The sequence below is a fragment of the Lonchura striata genome, chromosome 2 (assembly GCF_050655825.1).
Source record: "Lonchura striata isolate lonStrDom1 chromosome 2, ASM5065582v1, whole genome shotgun sequence".
Classification (NCBI taxonomy): Eukaryota; Metazoa; Chordata; class Aves; order Passeriformes; family Estrildidae; genus Lonchura; species Lonchura striata.
The window spans coordinates 2,366,178-2,384,416 of NC_140704.1; the positions used below are offsets into that span (position 1 = coordinate 2,366,178).

At 46.2% G+C, this 18,239-nt stretch overlaps 1 protein-coding gene across 2 annotated transcripts in view; it reads left to right on the forward strand.

Moving 5' to 3' along the window:
- WNT3A (Wnt family member 3A) overlaps window positions 1-13,397 on the forward strand; it is a 106,405-nt gene extending 93,008 nt beyond the window's left edge. For both annotated transcript variants that reach the window (XM_085562162.1, XM_077781356.2), the window contains exon 4: window positions 1,112-13,397. In XM_085562162.1, coding sequence (XP_085418288.1) covers window positions 1,112-1,591 — 480 coding nt within the window. In that variant the 3' untranslated portion in view covers window positions 1,592-13,397. The remainder of the gene's footprint in view (window positions 1-1,111) is intronic.
- Window positions 13,398-18,239: the final 4,842 nt, after the last annotated feature.

An 18,239-nucleotide genomic window follows, 5' to 3' on the forward strand; every position in this document is an offset into this window, starting at 1 on the left:
AAGGTTTCACATTAGTTCTCATAGGAACTCCAACCCTACCACTCCGCCAGGAGTTTTGATTAAGTTCAGCGTGATTATACAGACCAAACCTTCTGCGGTTCTCTCTCATCGCTAATTGCAGCCTGCTTTGTGGGGGGTGATACTCCTTAAATAACACAGGGAAGCACCTGGTGAGCACCAAGGTGCTGATTCATGGCAAATCTCCTGCACTCAGGCTGGCACTCGCCTGTTCACGTACCCAAAAATTTGCTGATCGCTCTGGAAATGCAGATTATCAAGCTGTTACATAAAGTTGTCTCCCACCTCAGAGTACTGGAGGGCAACACCTTTATTTATTTAAACTAATTTTATAAAATGTAAAAATAAGTAGCAAGCTTCTGGGATCAATAATCACACTCCCATTTATCCCAGGAACGTGTTTTGTGTTGAAGCCTGAACCTTTCAAATCAAAAGTTGGGCTCTTATTTTTTTTTTTTTTCCCTGTGAAGTGATTTTAGAAAAATCATAACTCTGGCTTTAAAACAAAAATAAATTCCTTTTCAGTTTCTGAAAGTAGCCATAGAAAGCTTTGAACTTTCTTTGCTTAAGTAAACACAAAATGTATGTAAAGGATGGAATTCTGTTCTAGATAGTTAAGACATTTCATCTTCCTTTTATTTCCAACAGAAAAGCTGCAATTTTAATTTATGAAGGCATTGTTTGAGTAGCTTTTTGTGTTCTATGCTTCTCTGCCCAGATGTGTTTGAATTCTTTTCCTGGGTGACAACACTGTGATATTCCCACGTGAACATTGATAAGACTTCTGTCTTATCAACAAATCTTGACTTCTGACTTCTTAATAAATCTCCTTGGTCAAAGTTTTTGGTAAATCCTTAAATTTGAGCTGAGACTCAGAACCAGTCACTGAAAACCATGAAGTACAGAAGCTTTTTGGCTTAGACCCAGCAGTGAGCAAAGCATTGAGTGGGGGATAAGGGGATTTTTTGTTGACAAGAGTGTAAATATATCTATGAAAACATCCATATTTCCTTGGAAAATCATGGCCAGGTGGCAGAATGTCCTAATGCAGGTTAACATGTTCTTTCTCCTTTGCCTTTGTTCTCTTTTGCAGTCCATCATTGAGCTCATGCACCTCAAGTGCAAGTGCCACGGGCTCTCAGGCAGCTGCGAAGTGAAGACCTGCTGGTGGTCCCAGCCAGACTTCAGGGTCATCGGCGACTACCTCAAGGACAAGTACGACAGCGCGTCCGAAATGGTGGTGGAAAAACACCGGGAATCCCGCGGCTGGGTGGAGACCCTGCGGCCCAAATACAACTTCTTCAAGGCCCCAACTGAGAAGGACCTGGTTTACTACGAGAACTCACCAAACTTTTGTGAGCCCAACCCTGAGACCGGCTCCTTTGGGACCCGCGACAGGATCTGCAACGTCACTTCCCACGGGATTGACGGTTGCGACCTTTTGTGCTGCGGCCGCGGGCACAACACGAGGACTGAGAAGCGGAAAGAGAAGTGTCACTGTATCTTCCACTGGTGCTGCTACGTCCGCTGCCAGGAGTGCATACGAGTCTACGACGTCCACACGTGCAAATAAAGCGGGCAGAACCCTTGGCCGGGCTCCGAGTGGAGAAATGGATTTTGAGCCTACTTCCTCTGAGGTTGCAGACGTGAGAGAAGTCTACTTTTTTGATATTAAAAGAATAAAAACTGGACAAAAAAATAAAAAATAAAAAGGCTAAAACTGGTTGGATAGAATAGGTCTAATGACTTCTGGGCTATCCCGAGGTACGTCTGGCAGTCACACAAGTTCTGCCCCGACGCCGATGCCTCCGGAAGGAGAGCAACTTTTCCACCAGCCCACAACACCGAGCTGGAAAGAAGAGCATTAGCAAAAGCATGGATTTGCTCTGCTCCCACCCGCCTGAAGTGACTCGTGTGATTAAGTGTCCTTTGAAAGACTTGCATCTTCCTAAGCATCTCCTTTTCCCTCAGCCAGGCAGAGGCTGTGCTGAACAGCAGCACGGAGCTTTCTGAGAGATCTCTCTGCAAACCCAAATGGCCAGACTGTGTAATATGAGCAACAGTAGCAAAAGAAATAAAAACAGACAAATTAAGGATTTTTTTTTAGTAAAGAACACGACTACTTCTTTGCTTTTGCCTTGGAACCAGAGACGTCTACAAATATCTAACAGAGCTGGAGAGTGGGTGAGCTCTTGATGTGAACTTCTTAGCGTAGTAGCTTCTGCCAGATTTGACATAGGATCCCGTGACATCTGTAGAAAGGGAAGGAGGGAGAAGAGGAGGGAGAGAAAGAGAGAAATCTGCTGATGACTTCCTGTAAACGCCCTGTTGGCACACGGGTGATGTGCACAGAACAGAGAAGTTCAGTGTCCTGTCTGTGAAGAGGACTCTGCGTGCATTGAGAAGGACACAGTCCCACAACTGGGAATGCTGCTGCAGCTCTCCAGCCTGGGACGTGGTTCAGCCAGTGAGTCTTCCTTGGAAATGTGCAGTGAGTCTCTGGGGCTGGACATCCACTCCTGAGCACAGGACATCCGTCTCCTCAGCACCCGAGGGAAAGGAGGGGAAGGGAAGGTGTTCACCCTTCCCACCTTGTTGGGGAGGTCTGTCACCAGCAGTGGAAAGTGCACTTAGTTCTTCCACTCTGCACCTGATGCAGGCTTCCCAGGCACTTGGCAGCAGCCTGAGCCCACAAGTCTGTCAGGAACATGGATCTGAAGGACTCATTGTCACCCATTAATTGACATGAGGGTGAACTGACGCACCATCACTACCACACCCCACGAGCTGGAGCAGTCTCAGACTCAAGCCAAACCTTGTTCCACAGCTAATTCCTACAGCCATTCCCACCTGTAAAAGTGGTACAGATTAAAATGGACAAAACCCAGAGCATGAACCAGCCCAGAGTTTGGGTAAGTTTGGACACAGAGCCAAATCCCAGCTTTGGAGGGCTGGCCCATCTCTGCTGTTCACCCCTGACTCCCCATCATCACACGTTGCTTTGCTTCCAATTCCAGATCAGGATCACAGTTTACAGAAACAGGTCTCACCTCCTCCATGGGCATCAGGACTTCCTTCAGGGTATCAGGCATGAACTCAGCCCACCACCTTGGTATTCACAGCACTGTGACCCTGCTTGGGTTATTCCTGGGCAATACTGGGATAAATGAGGGGTGAACCAAGCAAGGAGTAGCAGCCTGCTTTAGCTCCAGATGCACTTGCCTTGTGTCCTCTTTGCCTTACCCCCGCTTTTGGGTTCCTATCCTGGAGAAAGGACAATGGATTGGTGTTTATTCTGTCTCTTCAGCACAGAGGAAGGGAAACAGAGTATGAGTTAATTCCCCTTTCATGGCAATGTAATCATGGCCGTTGGCTGGTTCACTCCTGGAAATCTTTGTAGAGAAATCAGAGTGCTCCTCTCTGTGTGTCAGCCTTTTCCCAGGAACCAACGGGAAGGAGTACAGAAGAAGAAGGGAACAAACAGAGCTTAATCCCATCAGAGAGAAAACAGGAGGAAATGATGCCTCCGAGGGCTGGCTCTGAGTCACAGCGTCTCCTGGGACTACTCCTAGGCTGGTGCAGTTTGTGCATCACCCATTTGGCTCAGGGCTGTGCCCAAGGGCACAAGCAAGATTTGCTTATTGATGGAGGCACTTCTATTCGTGCTTTGCAAAAAAAAAAAAAAAAAATCTGTATGAAATGAGTACTGGAGAGAGGAGATCAAGAGAAGCGAAGAAAAATACGGGGAGAAATTCAATCTGCAGTATCTGTCCATGTGAACACTGCACCCCAACAATGGCCACACACCACGTGGAGAAGGCAATGGGTCCCTGAAAACTTAAATAAAGATCAATTAATGGATGCATGACTGATTTCCATAGCGCAGTCTTGGAGAAAAGGAAAACTTAATCATAGGAAGTAGAGAAGGAAGCCACTGCAGGGGGAGATTGCACCTATAACCAACATTCAAACACAATCTGTCAAGAAAGCCAATGCTCCAGAAAGCCACATAAGGGGTGGAAGACATTGATAAATTGGAGAGGATGGGATAAGGAATGATACATCTGGTTTACTTAATATGATGCAGTGAAAGCAGCCACAGTGAGAGATGTCAGACACATCCTACCAGGAACTTCTGTCAATCAATGGTGACCCAGCAGTGAAAATTCAAATCATTGCAGGCCACAGCCCCTTCAATCCATTGACTTCAGCGGGGTCACACCCACAACTGGTTTTACACTAAGATTGTTAAGCCAAGTGGTTTCAAACTCCTTTTATACAACACCAGTGAAGAAATGGGTTGGAGGATTTGGCTTCCATGAGTGGGAGCTGGAATCTGGCCCCAGCCTATCCACAGCATGTTCACATCAACCATTTCTGCTTTTGCACCAGAACAAGCCCAGTATCACCAGCAGGTGAAGCTTTTTGGGAAGCAGGGGAAAAAATTTGAAACTAGGCATTTGCTGAGCAATTGCCTCTAGAGGTGAACAAATTTTGACTGCAACAGTGGGATTTGTTTCATCCGGCCTAAGCTATTTATCTACTTTCCTGCTGGGATCAATGGCGAGAAACAAATCCAGAAGGTGATTCATTGTACTTAGGATGGTACCCAAGTTATGTTTGTTTAAGTGCCCTCTGGGTGTATCTCTGACTTCAACTGCTGAGCTCAGAGCAGACAATGAGCTCTTCCATGGGTCCAGACTGACGATGTGAAGTCCACCATGAGTCAAGGAGGTGAAGCTACAACCTGATCATCATCTGAGATTGGCTGGAAGTTGTGCTCCCTCAAAGCTGGGGTCAGGCTTGAGCCAGCTCAGTGCTTGGGGACTCCTCCCCCTCCATTCAAGGGGTTTTTAACGAAGCCTGTGGGTACTTGTTTGGGGTTTGTTATGTAATTAATCATCTCTGTGATGATACAATGTAAGGGGTTGAGCAGCTGCTACTAAAGCCAATGAAAAATTCCTGCGTGAATTCTGTTCGTCACCCCAAGCACGCCCGGGGGGTTCCAGTCCTGGGTCTGACTCTGCCCAGCCCTGAGGGGGGAAAAGAGCCTGTCAGGGGTCTGGGAGCTGGGCCTGTGTCTGAGCCCATGGTTTTAGAGAGGGGGCTTGGGCCACTGCGCACTGCTACACGTGAATTCGGGAGGTGACTTTGGAAAACCGAGATCCCTCTCCACTGCCTACGCCGGGTGTCTTGAGTCAGGGTTTCCACTGCACTGCTGAGAAAAATCTAGTCAATGATGAGTGAGGTGCCATCCTTCCCTACAGGAGATGGTCTGAATACCACCCAGAGCTGCCTTCTGCCTCAGGTTTTCCTGTGAAAACAGTAGGACATTACTTATGGAACGGTCTTGGCATTTCACTCAATAATATAAACATCTGGTGACATATTACAGCTGCCCTAAAATGTTCTGTTGGGGTCCAGATGTTGTCTCAATGGCCTAAGACCCACACAGATCATAAACCTGGGCAGTCAGAGACCACTGGGTGTCCAAAATGACCCGAGATGTCTTTGTGTGGGCAATTGAACTGGGCACTTCTCTGGACATGGTTTCCTGTCAGACCTTCTCCCCCACCTTGCTGTAATGCTCCAGTTTATAATCAAAAGGAAATCATTATTAATTTCTCACAGATGGGGGCTGGCCATCTCCACCTCCGTGCTCCCTGGTGTCCTTCCCTTCAGGGTCCACTGGTGAGGTTTGTCCTCAGGCAGATGGTTTGTACCTGGGCTGTGTCTGGCAGGACAGGGGAAATGGGACAAGATGTCACCCAACAAAGTAACAGATGTGAAAAATAAAAGTAAAAAAGGACCAAAAGGACCGTAATTCCATCCTCTCACATGCTGCTATCCAACCTCTCCTTTAGCTGAACAGATGGGTCGGATGGGCCCCATCAGTTCCACATCCAGCTTAATAAAGACAGTGGTGTTACCTGAGGGGGGTGAATTTGGCCTCATCTCTTTTCTTTCTATGAAAGAAATGGAAAGTTTAGGAGTTTGGTTGTTTTGTTGGGCTTTTTTTAGGTTTTGTTTGGTTGTTTGTTTTTGTTTTTTTGGTTTTTTTGGGGTTTTTTTGCCCTTGGTTTGGTTTCGTTTTAGAATTTGGGGGCTTTTCTTTCTCAGAGAAAATGAAAATATGGGGAGGCACTGCCCAGCACTGATAGTCTCCTCCAAAGCATTTTGAAGTCTCCAAAACTGGTTCCACTCCTTATGGGAAGCTTCATGTGCAGAATTAAAGCAGTTAGGATTTAAGTTTTTGAGGGGTTTGCAGAGACAACCACACCACAAAATGCAACGTGGCACAGAAATCCCTGAGTCAGCACTGACCATGGCAGCCCTGACCATGTCAGCAGTGTTGTCATCTAAGCTAAGCATTGCAGATTTTCTGTATTAACAAACCTCAGAAAAAATTTCTTCTGCCTCTCAATCTCAAATATTTGTAGTGTTTTCATTGCATACAGACGTATTGCTGTAGAAATGTCCCTGGATTATGTTACATTTGTCATGTGTGTTCATATTCTTATCATGTCCCCATCCTTAAATTAATATACAGGAGAAACACTCTGAGCTTTGGGTCACTTTTTTTAGCTTCAAAGATTGTTGTCAGTGCTGAAAATCTGGCGTTTGCTGTTGTTGGGGATATTCAGGGTTGCAGCATGAGCACTCTGCAGGAGCTGGGAGTTGTGAATCCAGTCCTAGGATCTACACTACGGAAATTACTCCAGACTTCCCTCAGTGCTTTAACGAGATCCATTTGGGAAGAGGAAAACAAGCCCATGGAAGGCACCAAACCCAACTGCCCTGCAGGTATCAGCCATTGCTGGTACCTGGCTCCCACAGGAAACAACCCTGGGCTCTTCCAGAGTCCTGCTCCAGGGCTGAGGGGAAGGGACCACCCTGCTGGCAGTGGCAGAGTCAGGGGATGTTTGCTCAGATCTGTCATTCCTGAGCTCCAGCAGCTGCTGGGGCGAGATATCAGAGAGTGCTGGATGGTGGGAGAGAAGGTGGGCTGGGCAGGACAAGACCTCATCTCTTCTTCATACCTGTAGTTTCCTATTTTCTACCTCCCTCCAAGGTAAATCTTGGCTGGTTTTGTAGTGATTTCTCATTAAGGGAATATATTTTTTTTCTAGATTTCCCCTCTCTCACTGGAAGCAGTGGTGGCATCTGGCTGAATTGTTTTATTCGTGGCTTAACCTTTCCATCCTCCTGTTTCCTACCCTCCTTGTGCTCTCCAGCAAAGTTCCTGCTCTGCAGCTCCTCGCCCCCAGCTCAGGTCTCCATAAACATCTGTGGGGTGCAGATTCCTCACCTGGATGGGAAATGGAGGCTCCTCTGGCCTCCATTTCAAATAAGAGGTGTTTAGTCCTCATTCCTGCCCCTCACAGTGCCGTGCTGGGCTTGGGCAAGCTGTCTGCTCCCACTTTGCTGCATTTTCCAGAGGAGTCTTTGGTGCAGCTCCACTTTGGAGGAGGAGATTTTCTCTCAAGCATGAACAAGAGACCAGGAGTTGATTCCCAGGCAGTGGTACCTACAGTGGGATTTGGAATACAAAGTGAGATGCTTAAAGGCAGGTATCTACATGTGTGCTAGGTGCTTAAACCCCCATACAAGCCAAATTATGGGCTCCATTTGCCTAAACTTAGCATTTAGGGCTGAACTAAATTATTGAAATAGGTGTCTAGAGCCATCTGGGATGCTCCAGGGTACCCCACCGGCTCCTAAAAGTTTCTCTGGAAGAATGTGGGCTTCCCTTGAAACTCAGGGCATATCTGACAGATCCATGCAGATGCTTCTCCATCAGAGATGGGTGTTGAGATGTCTGACTGCCATGCAGACACAGGCTTGTGGACATCCACAGGTGTGTGTGTCTTCATCTGTGAGCAGGATCCCACTCCAGATTCCAAACTTGCTTTAGATTCTCTAAGGTGAAAGACTGGTCATGGTCTCAGTTCTCACTTAAGCCAACAAAAACCAGGTACAAATGTCTCAAGGGGAGCAGAAGGTGGACCTGTTCTGTAAAAATGATTATTTTAATCCACTTTACTGCCCAGTGTGTCATGGCTTTGACCCCAGGGGAGCATTTCTGCTCTCCCTGTTGAGGAGCACATAATGGAAATGGACAGGTCCCACCAAGTCATCCACAGGCAAAATCCTGCTCTCAGGTGAACGCCACCCAGATAGAGAAAGTTCCTGAAGCCACAGGGGTCTTTTCCATGTGATCTCCTCCTCTGTAGACTTTTCTTACATGTTCTGCACACCAAGGGAGGTCTTGGACAGCCCTGCATGGAAGCGGGGAAAGTGTGAGGAGAAGCTTTCCCCGTTTCCCTTTCTTTTCTGAGTTTCTTATAATTATTTATTAGTATTTATTTATTTCTCTCCATTCATTCCACTCCACCAAAAAATCCTGAAGGCAGGCCTGCTACAGACACGGGCTGAGCAAGCAGCTGAGTGCCACCCATGGTTTTGAGGATGGCACCATCGTGTCAGAGCTCCTTCCCAACACTTGTCACCTCCTGCTGCCACTTGGAAAGCACAACAGGTCTGAGTCTTTCCGAGTCAGCCTCCCAAAAACTCCAAAATATTTCTGTATGGATAAAATCCTCCTGAGTCTCTGGTGTAGTCCTGGTTGTCCCACTGCCCCTGTCCCCAGCTGATGGCAGCTCAGCCTTCACCTCTTCATCCCAGTGGGGACCCACTCCATCAATCCCTTGTGGCATCACTTTCTGTCACTCCCAGGACCAAACCTGCCCGAACAAGACCTGCTGTAGCTTTGGACTCTCTGACAAGCCCACCAGCAGTGTGGAAGACATAAAACACAAACCTGTAGCACCCCAGGGGATTCCCCCACGGTACAAAACATGCTTGTCCAGCAGTCAGGGACAAGTATCTTCTTGTGAGTGGGTTTTTTCACTGTTGCTTTCCCTTCCCACAGACTGTCTGCCTGATTACATCGCCTTCTTCAAAGCTCCATCACTGTCTGTAACCCTGCCCTCACCCCACCCGAGCACCCCTGTGTACAGATTGCATGTATGATACAACCTGAAATTCCAAAGCTGTTGTACAAAGTAGAGTTGTCACCTTTTACTTTTTTTTTTTCTCTCAGTATTTTGTTAAGTCTGATGATTTTTTTATGATTATTTATTTTATGAATAAATGTATATATTAGTAAGAGTATATATTTGCGGAAATAACTCATCGGGACAGTGTTGTTGCTCTGCTGTTGTGCTTGTGACCTCATTGGCTTTTACCCCATTTTCTACTGACAGCACATTAGCAATGTTTGTAACTGTTTTTTGTTACCAGTTAAGTTTGATAGATGTGTTAACTTTATAATGAAAATTAAAAAAAAAAGCGCATTAATTTTAACCTGCATTTGGGTGGTTTTTCCCACTGTTTGACTGGATGTAATTTCATGTCACAGGCTGAAATTCAGCTGGGGAGAAATAAGAAATAAATATGCCTTCCTCTTTTAGGACAGGAGTTGTGTGCTTGAAGAAGAGATGTCACCTGTGCTGTCACCACTTAACCCATGCACAGCTTCTGTGGGAGGTGACACCCCAAATATGAATAATAAAACAAATCCCCTTAAACTGCCACGAGTCCATTTCTCAGCTTGAGCATCACCAGGACAGGGACCCAGTTTCTTCCTCTAGAGCAGTAAACTTTGCCAACATGGCAAAGGGATGAGTTTTCACAATGTCTCTGGAAGGCCATAAGAAATTTTGTGTTTGTTTTGACAATTCAAATAATTCCTTCCTTCCTCTGTTATTACTTTAGGTTGAGAGCCTTGAACTTCCTCTAAAACCAAGCTTGGTGACTTCTTTATACCTGACAGAGGGATTTAGACACATCCAGACTTTTATCCCAATTATTTAAACCACAGACCTGAGCTGGTATTTCTGGAGAAATCTGTTTTCTTACAGAGGCTCTAAATGGACACATCTATAAATGCAAAACAGCTTTTCCCTGGGAAGGGAGGTGGGCAGCACATTGGGACACCCCAGACAAAATATCCCCTTCCCAAAAACACCCCCCATGCCTGGCTTTGAACGACACAGGTCAAACACCACGGAGAGCTTTCAGCATTCCGGGCTCAGCGTATTTTCCACAAATAATGATAAACATTCTTATTAAAGTGCACTTGAGATAAGCCTATTTGTTAAGCTGTGTTGCCTGCTTCACCGGGTTTGAGCAAGAGTCTTTTTTCCTCTTTTTTTTTTTTTTTTTTTTAACCTAAATAGGGAAAACTAAGAAATGAGTGGACGTGTCAGTTACTCTCAGCTTACACATGTTATTAGCTCCTCCAGATCCTTTTAGGGTTGAAAGAAAATAAGGCATTGATAACTTATTGCTGCCTCATGACATTGTTATAAGGGAAACTCTTTAAATTTCCTTTTGTTTTTGTGAAAGAGTGGCAGTGGCCTTTGCTTAAGACAACCCAGGTCACAGAAGTCACCTAAAACTATTCCATGACCACATGGGAGATATTTGACACGAGGGCCAAGAGTCCAACCTCATCCCCAGGCATCATTGAAGAACTGATGTGCTGCAGGGGGGTACCAGGTACCTGACAGCCAAAAGAGTTGAGAGCTCCATGTTCCTTTGAGAAGCAGTACATTGAACTTGGTGAAGCTTGGTCACCACCAAAAAAAAAAAATCTAAGAATTAAAATTAGAATTAGAATTAGAATTAGAATTAGAATTAGAATTAGAATTAGAATTAGAATTAGAATTAATTAGAATTAGAATTAGACTGGATTGGGTTGAAAGGAACTTTGAAGTTCATCTCATTCCAACTCCTTGCCACAGGCAGGGACACCTTCCATTGTCCCAGGCTGCTCCAAGCCCCAGTGTCCAGCCTGGCCTTGGACACTTCCAGGGATCCAGGGGCAGCCACAGCTGCTCTGGCAAACCTGTGCCAGGGCTTCCCCACCCCCACAGGAGAGAATTTCTGCTGTGTCTCACTTAAATTCCCCCTCCTCAAGTATGAAGGCATTTCCCATTCTCCTGTCACTACCGTTCCTGAGGAAGAGTCCTTCTGCAGCTTTCATGCAGCTGCTTCAGATCCTGGGAGGTGCTGTGACCTCCTCCCCTCCAGGCTGAACAGCCTCAAATTTCTCAGTCTTTCACCTCAGCACTGACTGAGCTACTCCTCAACAACCCATGGCCAGGTTCACACTTCTGGTAGCACTTCATCTCCTCTCCTCTTTTCCATGCACAAACAGTGCCCAAACCAGCCTGGGATGTGCCATATCCATAGGAACTGTGCAAATTGTTCTGTACCCGAGTTCTTCTGCACCAGTCTGGTGGAAACCAACCACCCTCAATGTGAGTGATGCCTCAGGTTTCAGCTTTTATATTTTCAGATTCTGTGCTGCTTTAGTGTGTGGGTCTGAGCTCCATACCAGGGGATGCTGAGCTCTGTGCACAGAGCAGGGAGACAAAACAATTCCTGCTCCAGCTGGGCACCAAGGACAAATGATCCAAACCTCAGCCCAGGAGCACAAACAGCGTGGGCTGGAGAGAGAAAAACAAGCAGGATGGGACTGCCTGGGCTGGAGCTGGAATGGGACAATGAACTCCAAGGTGCCAATGGAGCAGAACTGATCCCAGGGAGAGCCCCGGGAGCGCTCGTGCATTTTGGGACCATTTTGGGTCATTTGGGTGCAGCCCTGGCTGGGCTCTGGTGCTGCCTGAGGTGGATCCATGGAGGGCTTCTAATAAATACCTTATACTTTAACACTTTAATACTTCAATACGTTATAGTAAAAAAATACTTTATTCTTTAGCTCCATCTAGTCTCTGTCCTAGATCAGCCTTCACAAGGCATCATGAGCAAGGCTCCCAAAGCCTCCATGAAGTCACAGCCTTGCTGCACAGGCTTCATGGACTGAAGGGAGTGGGGTTCAGCTCATGGATTCTCTCACCCCACTGAAGGTGCCCACAGAACCACAAACAGACACAGGGATGCCCTCCAGGCTCTGCCTGTCCTCTGGGTGCTGCCCCAGGAGAATCACGGGTCTGTGTCGTGTCTAGGAGCTCCAAGGAGATGTCTCAGATCCCACCAGGCATTAGACACTTTAGCGACTGAGCCCAATTTGCCCAAACTTGAGGTCTGACTTCAAATTCCTGTTATTGTTCACAATGAGTTGAAGGATTCACTTCACCATAAGGGCTGAGTGCTGCCTGTTTGGAAATCTGGATGTCATATGGATTTGGCACATACAGGCCCTCTGGGAGGTCTGTGTCCTTCTGGATTGGCAGGGGGATACCCAGAGGAATTACACTGAGATACTCAGATGGCCCTGGATACCTGTGTTCAGTCAGGCACGTGGAAAATCCCATCTCCACCGGCTGTAACAGGAGCTCAGAGCCTTCGAGCTCATGCAGGCAGCACTTTGCATCCTGCCACCCAAATTATGATGTCTTAATCTGCAAGTTGAATCCCGCTCGAGCAATCAGTCCAATCCACCACCCTTTGAAGCTGCGAAATCCAGCTGAAAGCAGCTCCTGACCAGCAGCTCACCAGGCCATAAAGAAACACACCGTGACCCAATAAAATCTGAAAGCTTTGCCATCTCATTGCTACCCAGCCTGGCTTTGGAATTTGCTTACTGATGTCTTTTATTTGCAGGTGTGGAAGGGTTTTTTCCCCCCATCATGCAGTCATTTGGAGGCACATAGCCAGATTTGCATTCCACAGGGCTACGATCCGGTCTGGGATTTGCCTGCGAGTGTCAACAGGTGAAGTGTTAACTAATGAACTTGGTGGTGGTGTTAAGGTGAGGTCAGCTCAGTTTCTCTTCAAGCTGGTTTTGTGCAAGGGCAGCAAGGTAAAATCACTTTTTAAATCAGATCTGCGGTCTGGAGCTGACCCTCTGAATCCTTGTGCCATTCTTCCTGGTCCAGGAACATCTCAACACCCTGAATTTCATCTAATCTTTTGTCAGACAGGAGGCACAGCAAGGCTGTGTTGACCACATCTCACCAAGCCCCTGAGGTCTTGTTTGCTCTGTAATTTTTTTTTCCTGGAATATGTCAGATAATTCTCAATTCTGTGTGTGGGAAAGAGTGGTGGTAGTGAAGAAGTGCCAACTTTACCACAGTGAGAATTTCCTTCATGCAGGAATCCGGGGAGAGCCTTGAACCTCTTTGTTCTGTCCTAATCAATGCAGCTGGTTGGTGCAGGAAGTGTCTTTCATCCTGGGAATGTCAAGGTCTTTATGGCAGCATATGGAAATCCAGGTCCAAGCCTCCCCTCCCTATCAGACAAAGGCTGGAAGGCCTGGCTGAGTCACCAGCCATCTCCCAGGGACTGATAACTCCAGCCTGGTCTTGAGCAACTGCGCTGGAATTCCGGTTTCAACAAACTGCTGCTTTCCAGAGGACAAATGCTTCCTCTGGAATTTCTGTTCCTCAAGCTGCTCCTTCACGGGAAACACACCCAAATTCCAGGGGCTATCAAAAATAAAGAAGCAGCTTGGGTCCTATGTATTTTTCAGACCCAATGTCACAGAAGGGACCACACGGGAGACTTTGGTTAATCAGGATGAAGATGAGGGAGATTTTTGGCAAAGAGTTGTCACTGTGAGTTCAGAATGAAAGAGACACAGCCCCTTCAAACACCTACAAAAGGTTTTACCTCCCACATTGCTGTGCCAGGACTTTGCAAGGGATTTCTCTCTGTTGTGCTCTCCTCAGTGTCCATTGGGACAACGCAGTGTCTCGATGAAGTGGAGAGGGCAGGACAAGTAAATAGTCCTGAAGTGGGCGAGGGAAGGACTTTGGCTGACATGAACAGCTAAATCAATAAGGAAACTTGTTCCTGGTCCAGCCATGGAGTGGGAACACCACCCTCCAAGCACCACAGTCACACAGGAGGAGTTTGGCACATGGAGATCTGGCAAGGAGCTAACCTTTAAGCTTGTTAATGAATGATAATTGAGTGGTCCTCAAGAGCTCTGAGTAAGTTCCCCGGCTCCCAGCTGCTGTTTCAGGCTGGCAGGGGCTGCTCTACACACCTTGCCTTAGCAGCAGATGTCATTCCTGCTGGGGGAAGAGAAAGGTTACTCATTAAAAGGCAGCAGACACTCCAAACACGGAATAAAATGTGACCAAAGGACTGGCTGTGCAACATGGATGGATTAGTTTTCCTCCCCTTTAATTAGGATGTTTTGATAGCTGGGGAGCACAATGAGATCCAGGTGTCATTGTTGTTGCCACGGCCTCGATCACAAGGATAATCCTTGTTTTGTGGTGGTGCCTCTGGGCTCATCACCATCCTAAGACCATCCCTCATGTGCTGGGTGATGCCCAAACACAGCACAGGGTGGTGGACCCTGTCCTAAAGAACTTCCAGGCCCAGTGATCTGATTTTGGCTATCTCTGTTTACATCCACAGTGATGCTGATAAATAAAACCAGCTCTCAGCCATTGCTGTGTGCTGCCTGAGCCAGTTTGTCTTTAAAAACAGCTGTACCCAAGGAGGTCACACAGCTCTTACATGTCAAGCAGATGTCTTGCAAAACATCTAAATGCAGAAAAACATCAGATTATTAACAGCACAATGACTGGTTAACTAGAGAAAAGTCAGGTCCACCTTTCACCATCATTTATCAAACCTGTAATGTCAAGGAAATTACTTTTTTTCCCTTGTGGCTTGCAATTAGTACAAACCAATAAAAAACTTAACGTTCTGCTAGCTCATCAAGCAGGTGGTTAGAGCTTGCTGGCATGAAGAAGGTGGGAACTGCTCTGTAAGCACAGGTTATGTGGTGCAAGCCAGCATAATCCACCAAAGAAATCCTTGGGGCATCCAGGCTTTGGGACACAGGAGTGCTGAGAGGTGAACATGGATTAAATACTCACCATTTCTCATAATATTATACCCAGGAGACATCCACTGTAATTAGGGTGAGAACAACAGAAAGGAGGTTTTCTGCTCATGGGGTTTGATGGTAGAAATCTCCACCACAGGGAGCCGTAGGTATTTAAATTTATCTGAATTTTGGAAGTATCTGGACAGTATTCACCAAAGAAAGACACCTGAGGAGATTTTATACTGAAAGACTCAAGTCTTCCATGGGAAATCCCAGCTAGGGGTGGCTGGGAGTTGAGTGGAAGTGTCACCCTGGGCTTGTCCTGTTCTCCTGCTCTTCCCCAGTCACTTTGGTCTGTGTCAGAGACAGGAGATGGGGCCAACACACAGCCGATCATAAATCCATGGATATAAATGTCCATGAAACAGATCCATGAGAGACTACTGTTCCTTCAACACTTCAGGGTGGAATAACTTTCAGAAAAAGGTGATTTTATACTCTCAGTCTGACTTAAAAAAATGAAGACAGTGGTCATTCCACCTGACTTTGAAAAGATTAAAAGCCTGACAAATCTTTAGAGCCAGAGAGAGAGCGGGGCATGTCCAGCAAGTGATTTGCATGACCAACCCTGGGTGTCTGTTTTAAGAGATGAATCTCTCCCTTGGGGTGACTCTCCTCTCCCTTGACCACAAAACAAGCCTGGGCTGACTAACTTGGACCTGGGCATCTCACTTTTAGAGGTGTAAATTAGGGCTGATGAAACCTTCCCAAAATTGCATGCCTCACTCAGATTTGCAGGGTTCTCGATTCTGAGATGGAACTCAGAAAAAGTATTTAAAAAAAAAAAGGTATAAAACATTAAAGAGAATGTACAAATGTTGCAATAGTGTTTTGCATGGGTTAAATAAATTTTGGTATCAAAATTTCCTTTGAACATGTCAGCTCCTGGCCCAAAAATAGTTCTCCCTGCAAAGTCTACTATAAGAAGGAAAACCTCTTGATAATCACAGGACCTGAAGAGTGAAGGCCACCTCTAACTAGGGAGAAACTTGCAGCTGAAGACACCAAAACAAATCCCATTTTTGGCCAAAAAATGCCCTCAATGTCTGTTCAGACCATGAAATAATAAATCCTTAATGGCATTAATCTGAACAGCTGCTGAGGAAGCACAAAAGGTTTGAGTTGAGTCAGCTGGATTTCAACTCTGTGGCTGCAAGGAAGATTCAAACCTTGAAGGTGTTCAAACCCAGCCCTCACCTTGCTAAATCTTTCCCAGCGTGCCAGTGGTGGGCTCCTCTTCCAGATCCAAAGCCATCAGAGCTGTCGTCTTTCAGTTGCACATGGATTTCTGTTGGATTCTGTAGGAGCTGGCTGTAAATCCAAATTGGGGGTGATTTTGAAGAGTAAATTTAAGGGGCTGTAACTTCACAACTGCCACAAACTAGGTTTGTACTGCTGTTTTTGAAGAAAAGTGTGAATTTTCCATGGGAAAGAGAGGAAATTTGGGACATTTCATTCCTAATGTGCTGCAGACTGACCACCAAGCTGAATTAAATGTTCATTCCCATTGGGAAATGATTTGTGAGGACAGAGGAGCTTGCACTTATTCCAGGTCCGTGACCTCTTAGTCTCAGGAATCTGCAATTCCATGTGAAACTCCACATTTGTTGGGAATACTCTGAAGTGTCCAGTTCACACAATGGTCTTTAACTTTAAACTTCTCAATACAAATAGAAAGCAAAAGTTGCCTCTGACTTTGGATAATTTGAATCTTGGATATCTGATGGATGAAAAGCTTGGGAATCAGCAGTTTGGAGAAACAGTGGAGGTTGGAACTGAGTCTTTTTGGTGTGTTCTCCATGCTCTAAATTCATGGTTGGATGTTCTTTGAGGACTCCACTCCATCTGGGACACTCCTCACTTTGAAACCCCTTCATTAAAGACCTTCCTTAATTCCCCTCTGACCTCCAAAGTGACCTCATTAGCACCAATCTTTCAGCAGTGCCACCATGGGCAAAACGAGCTCCAGAGACAATTTATTCCAGCCTTCCCAACCCATGGAGATGCCTCAAAACCCACCCCTGAAGCAGAGTGCCCACCTGCTTCAAAAAAACAATTCCAAGCATCTGGTTTAACACAGACAAGAGTGCAAATCTATAAATAAGCATTTTTCCATATGACTTGACTTCCATTTTTGTCCTCCTTGTTCACCAGGGCAGCATGGAGAGACATCTGGTGGCTGAATGATTTTCCTGCAAGCAAATTGCAGGAAATGTGTGTTTTGGGGAGGTGTTTTTGGAAGGGGGATGTCTCAAGAAGAGCGCATCCCTTAAGAGAAATGACACCCCCAAGTTCGCTTGAAGCACCATCACGTGCTGCCACATCTCCTTCCTCAATAGCAAAACTTCCATCTGCTCTTTGGGGGACAAAATGTGCCAAAATTTGTCTCTTGAGACAATGGATCTCTTCTTGTTGCCTCAAATGTTGGATTTTATTGTAAACAGCCTGTATGTTTAGTCCAGTCCTCTCTCATTTCAGCTCAGAAGACATCCAAAGGGTGATGATCAATCCCATCTTGATTTCTCCTTTTCTAAATAAAATACTGGGGAAGAAAGGAGGTTTTCTCCCACTAGGCTTCAAAAGAAGCTCTTCTGCACTTGGCAGCAGAGGTCCAGGTGGGGCAGAGGGTTGGTTGATCCCTGCAGTCTTCCAAGACAAAATCTGGCTGAAGAGCAGAGCTGCAGCACTAAAATCAGGATCTGGAATTTAACCCTGCAAAGGGACTCTCAATAATTCCTCCAAATTCTCCATTCTCATGACATGAAACCTTCTCAAGAACTCCAGGTGTTAGAGCTGAGACATTGATGTCTCCATCCAGACACACATTTGCTGGTTGAAAATCCCTCCAGACTCCAAACCCAAAGAGTCACCAGCACAGAGATTTGATCTGGAATTTTCCTCTCAGAGGATGAAATAATAAGGAAGAAAAAGTAACCCAAATGAGCTGCATTCTGCACTGCTGCCCCACATTGTGTTGTTTTCCCATTGTTCCTGGCACCCCAAGAACTGAAGTGCAGCATTTCCATTATCCCTGTTTTTTTTCTGGGATTTGCTGGAGTACCTGGATCTCCAGTGGCTGTTGTAGGCTGTAAAGTGCCCATCACCGAAGGTGCTTCCACAGTGACAGAGACTCTTTGCTCCTCTGTGTTGGACAAGGTTTTCAGATCAGCATTTCCAGCAGGTTCAGGAGGCCAAAAGTGGCAGCACAGTGGTGGACAGGCCTGCTCACAAGGTCAGTTTTGGGCATCAACCACCCACCAGTGACATCAGTCTTCCAGACTTTGCCACCACTATTTCTTTTGGTAGCAAATCATGGTCAGGGACACTTTCCACTGCTCCAAGC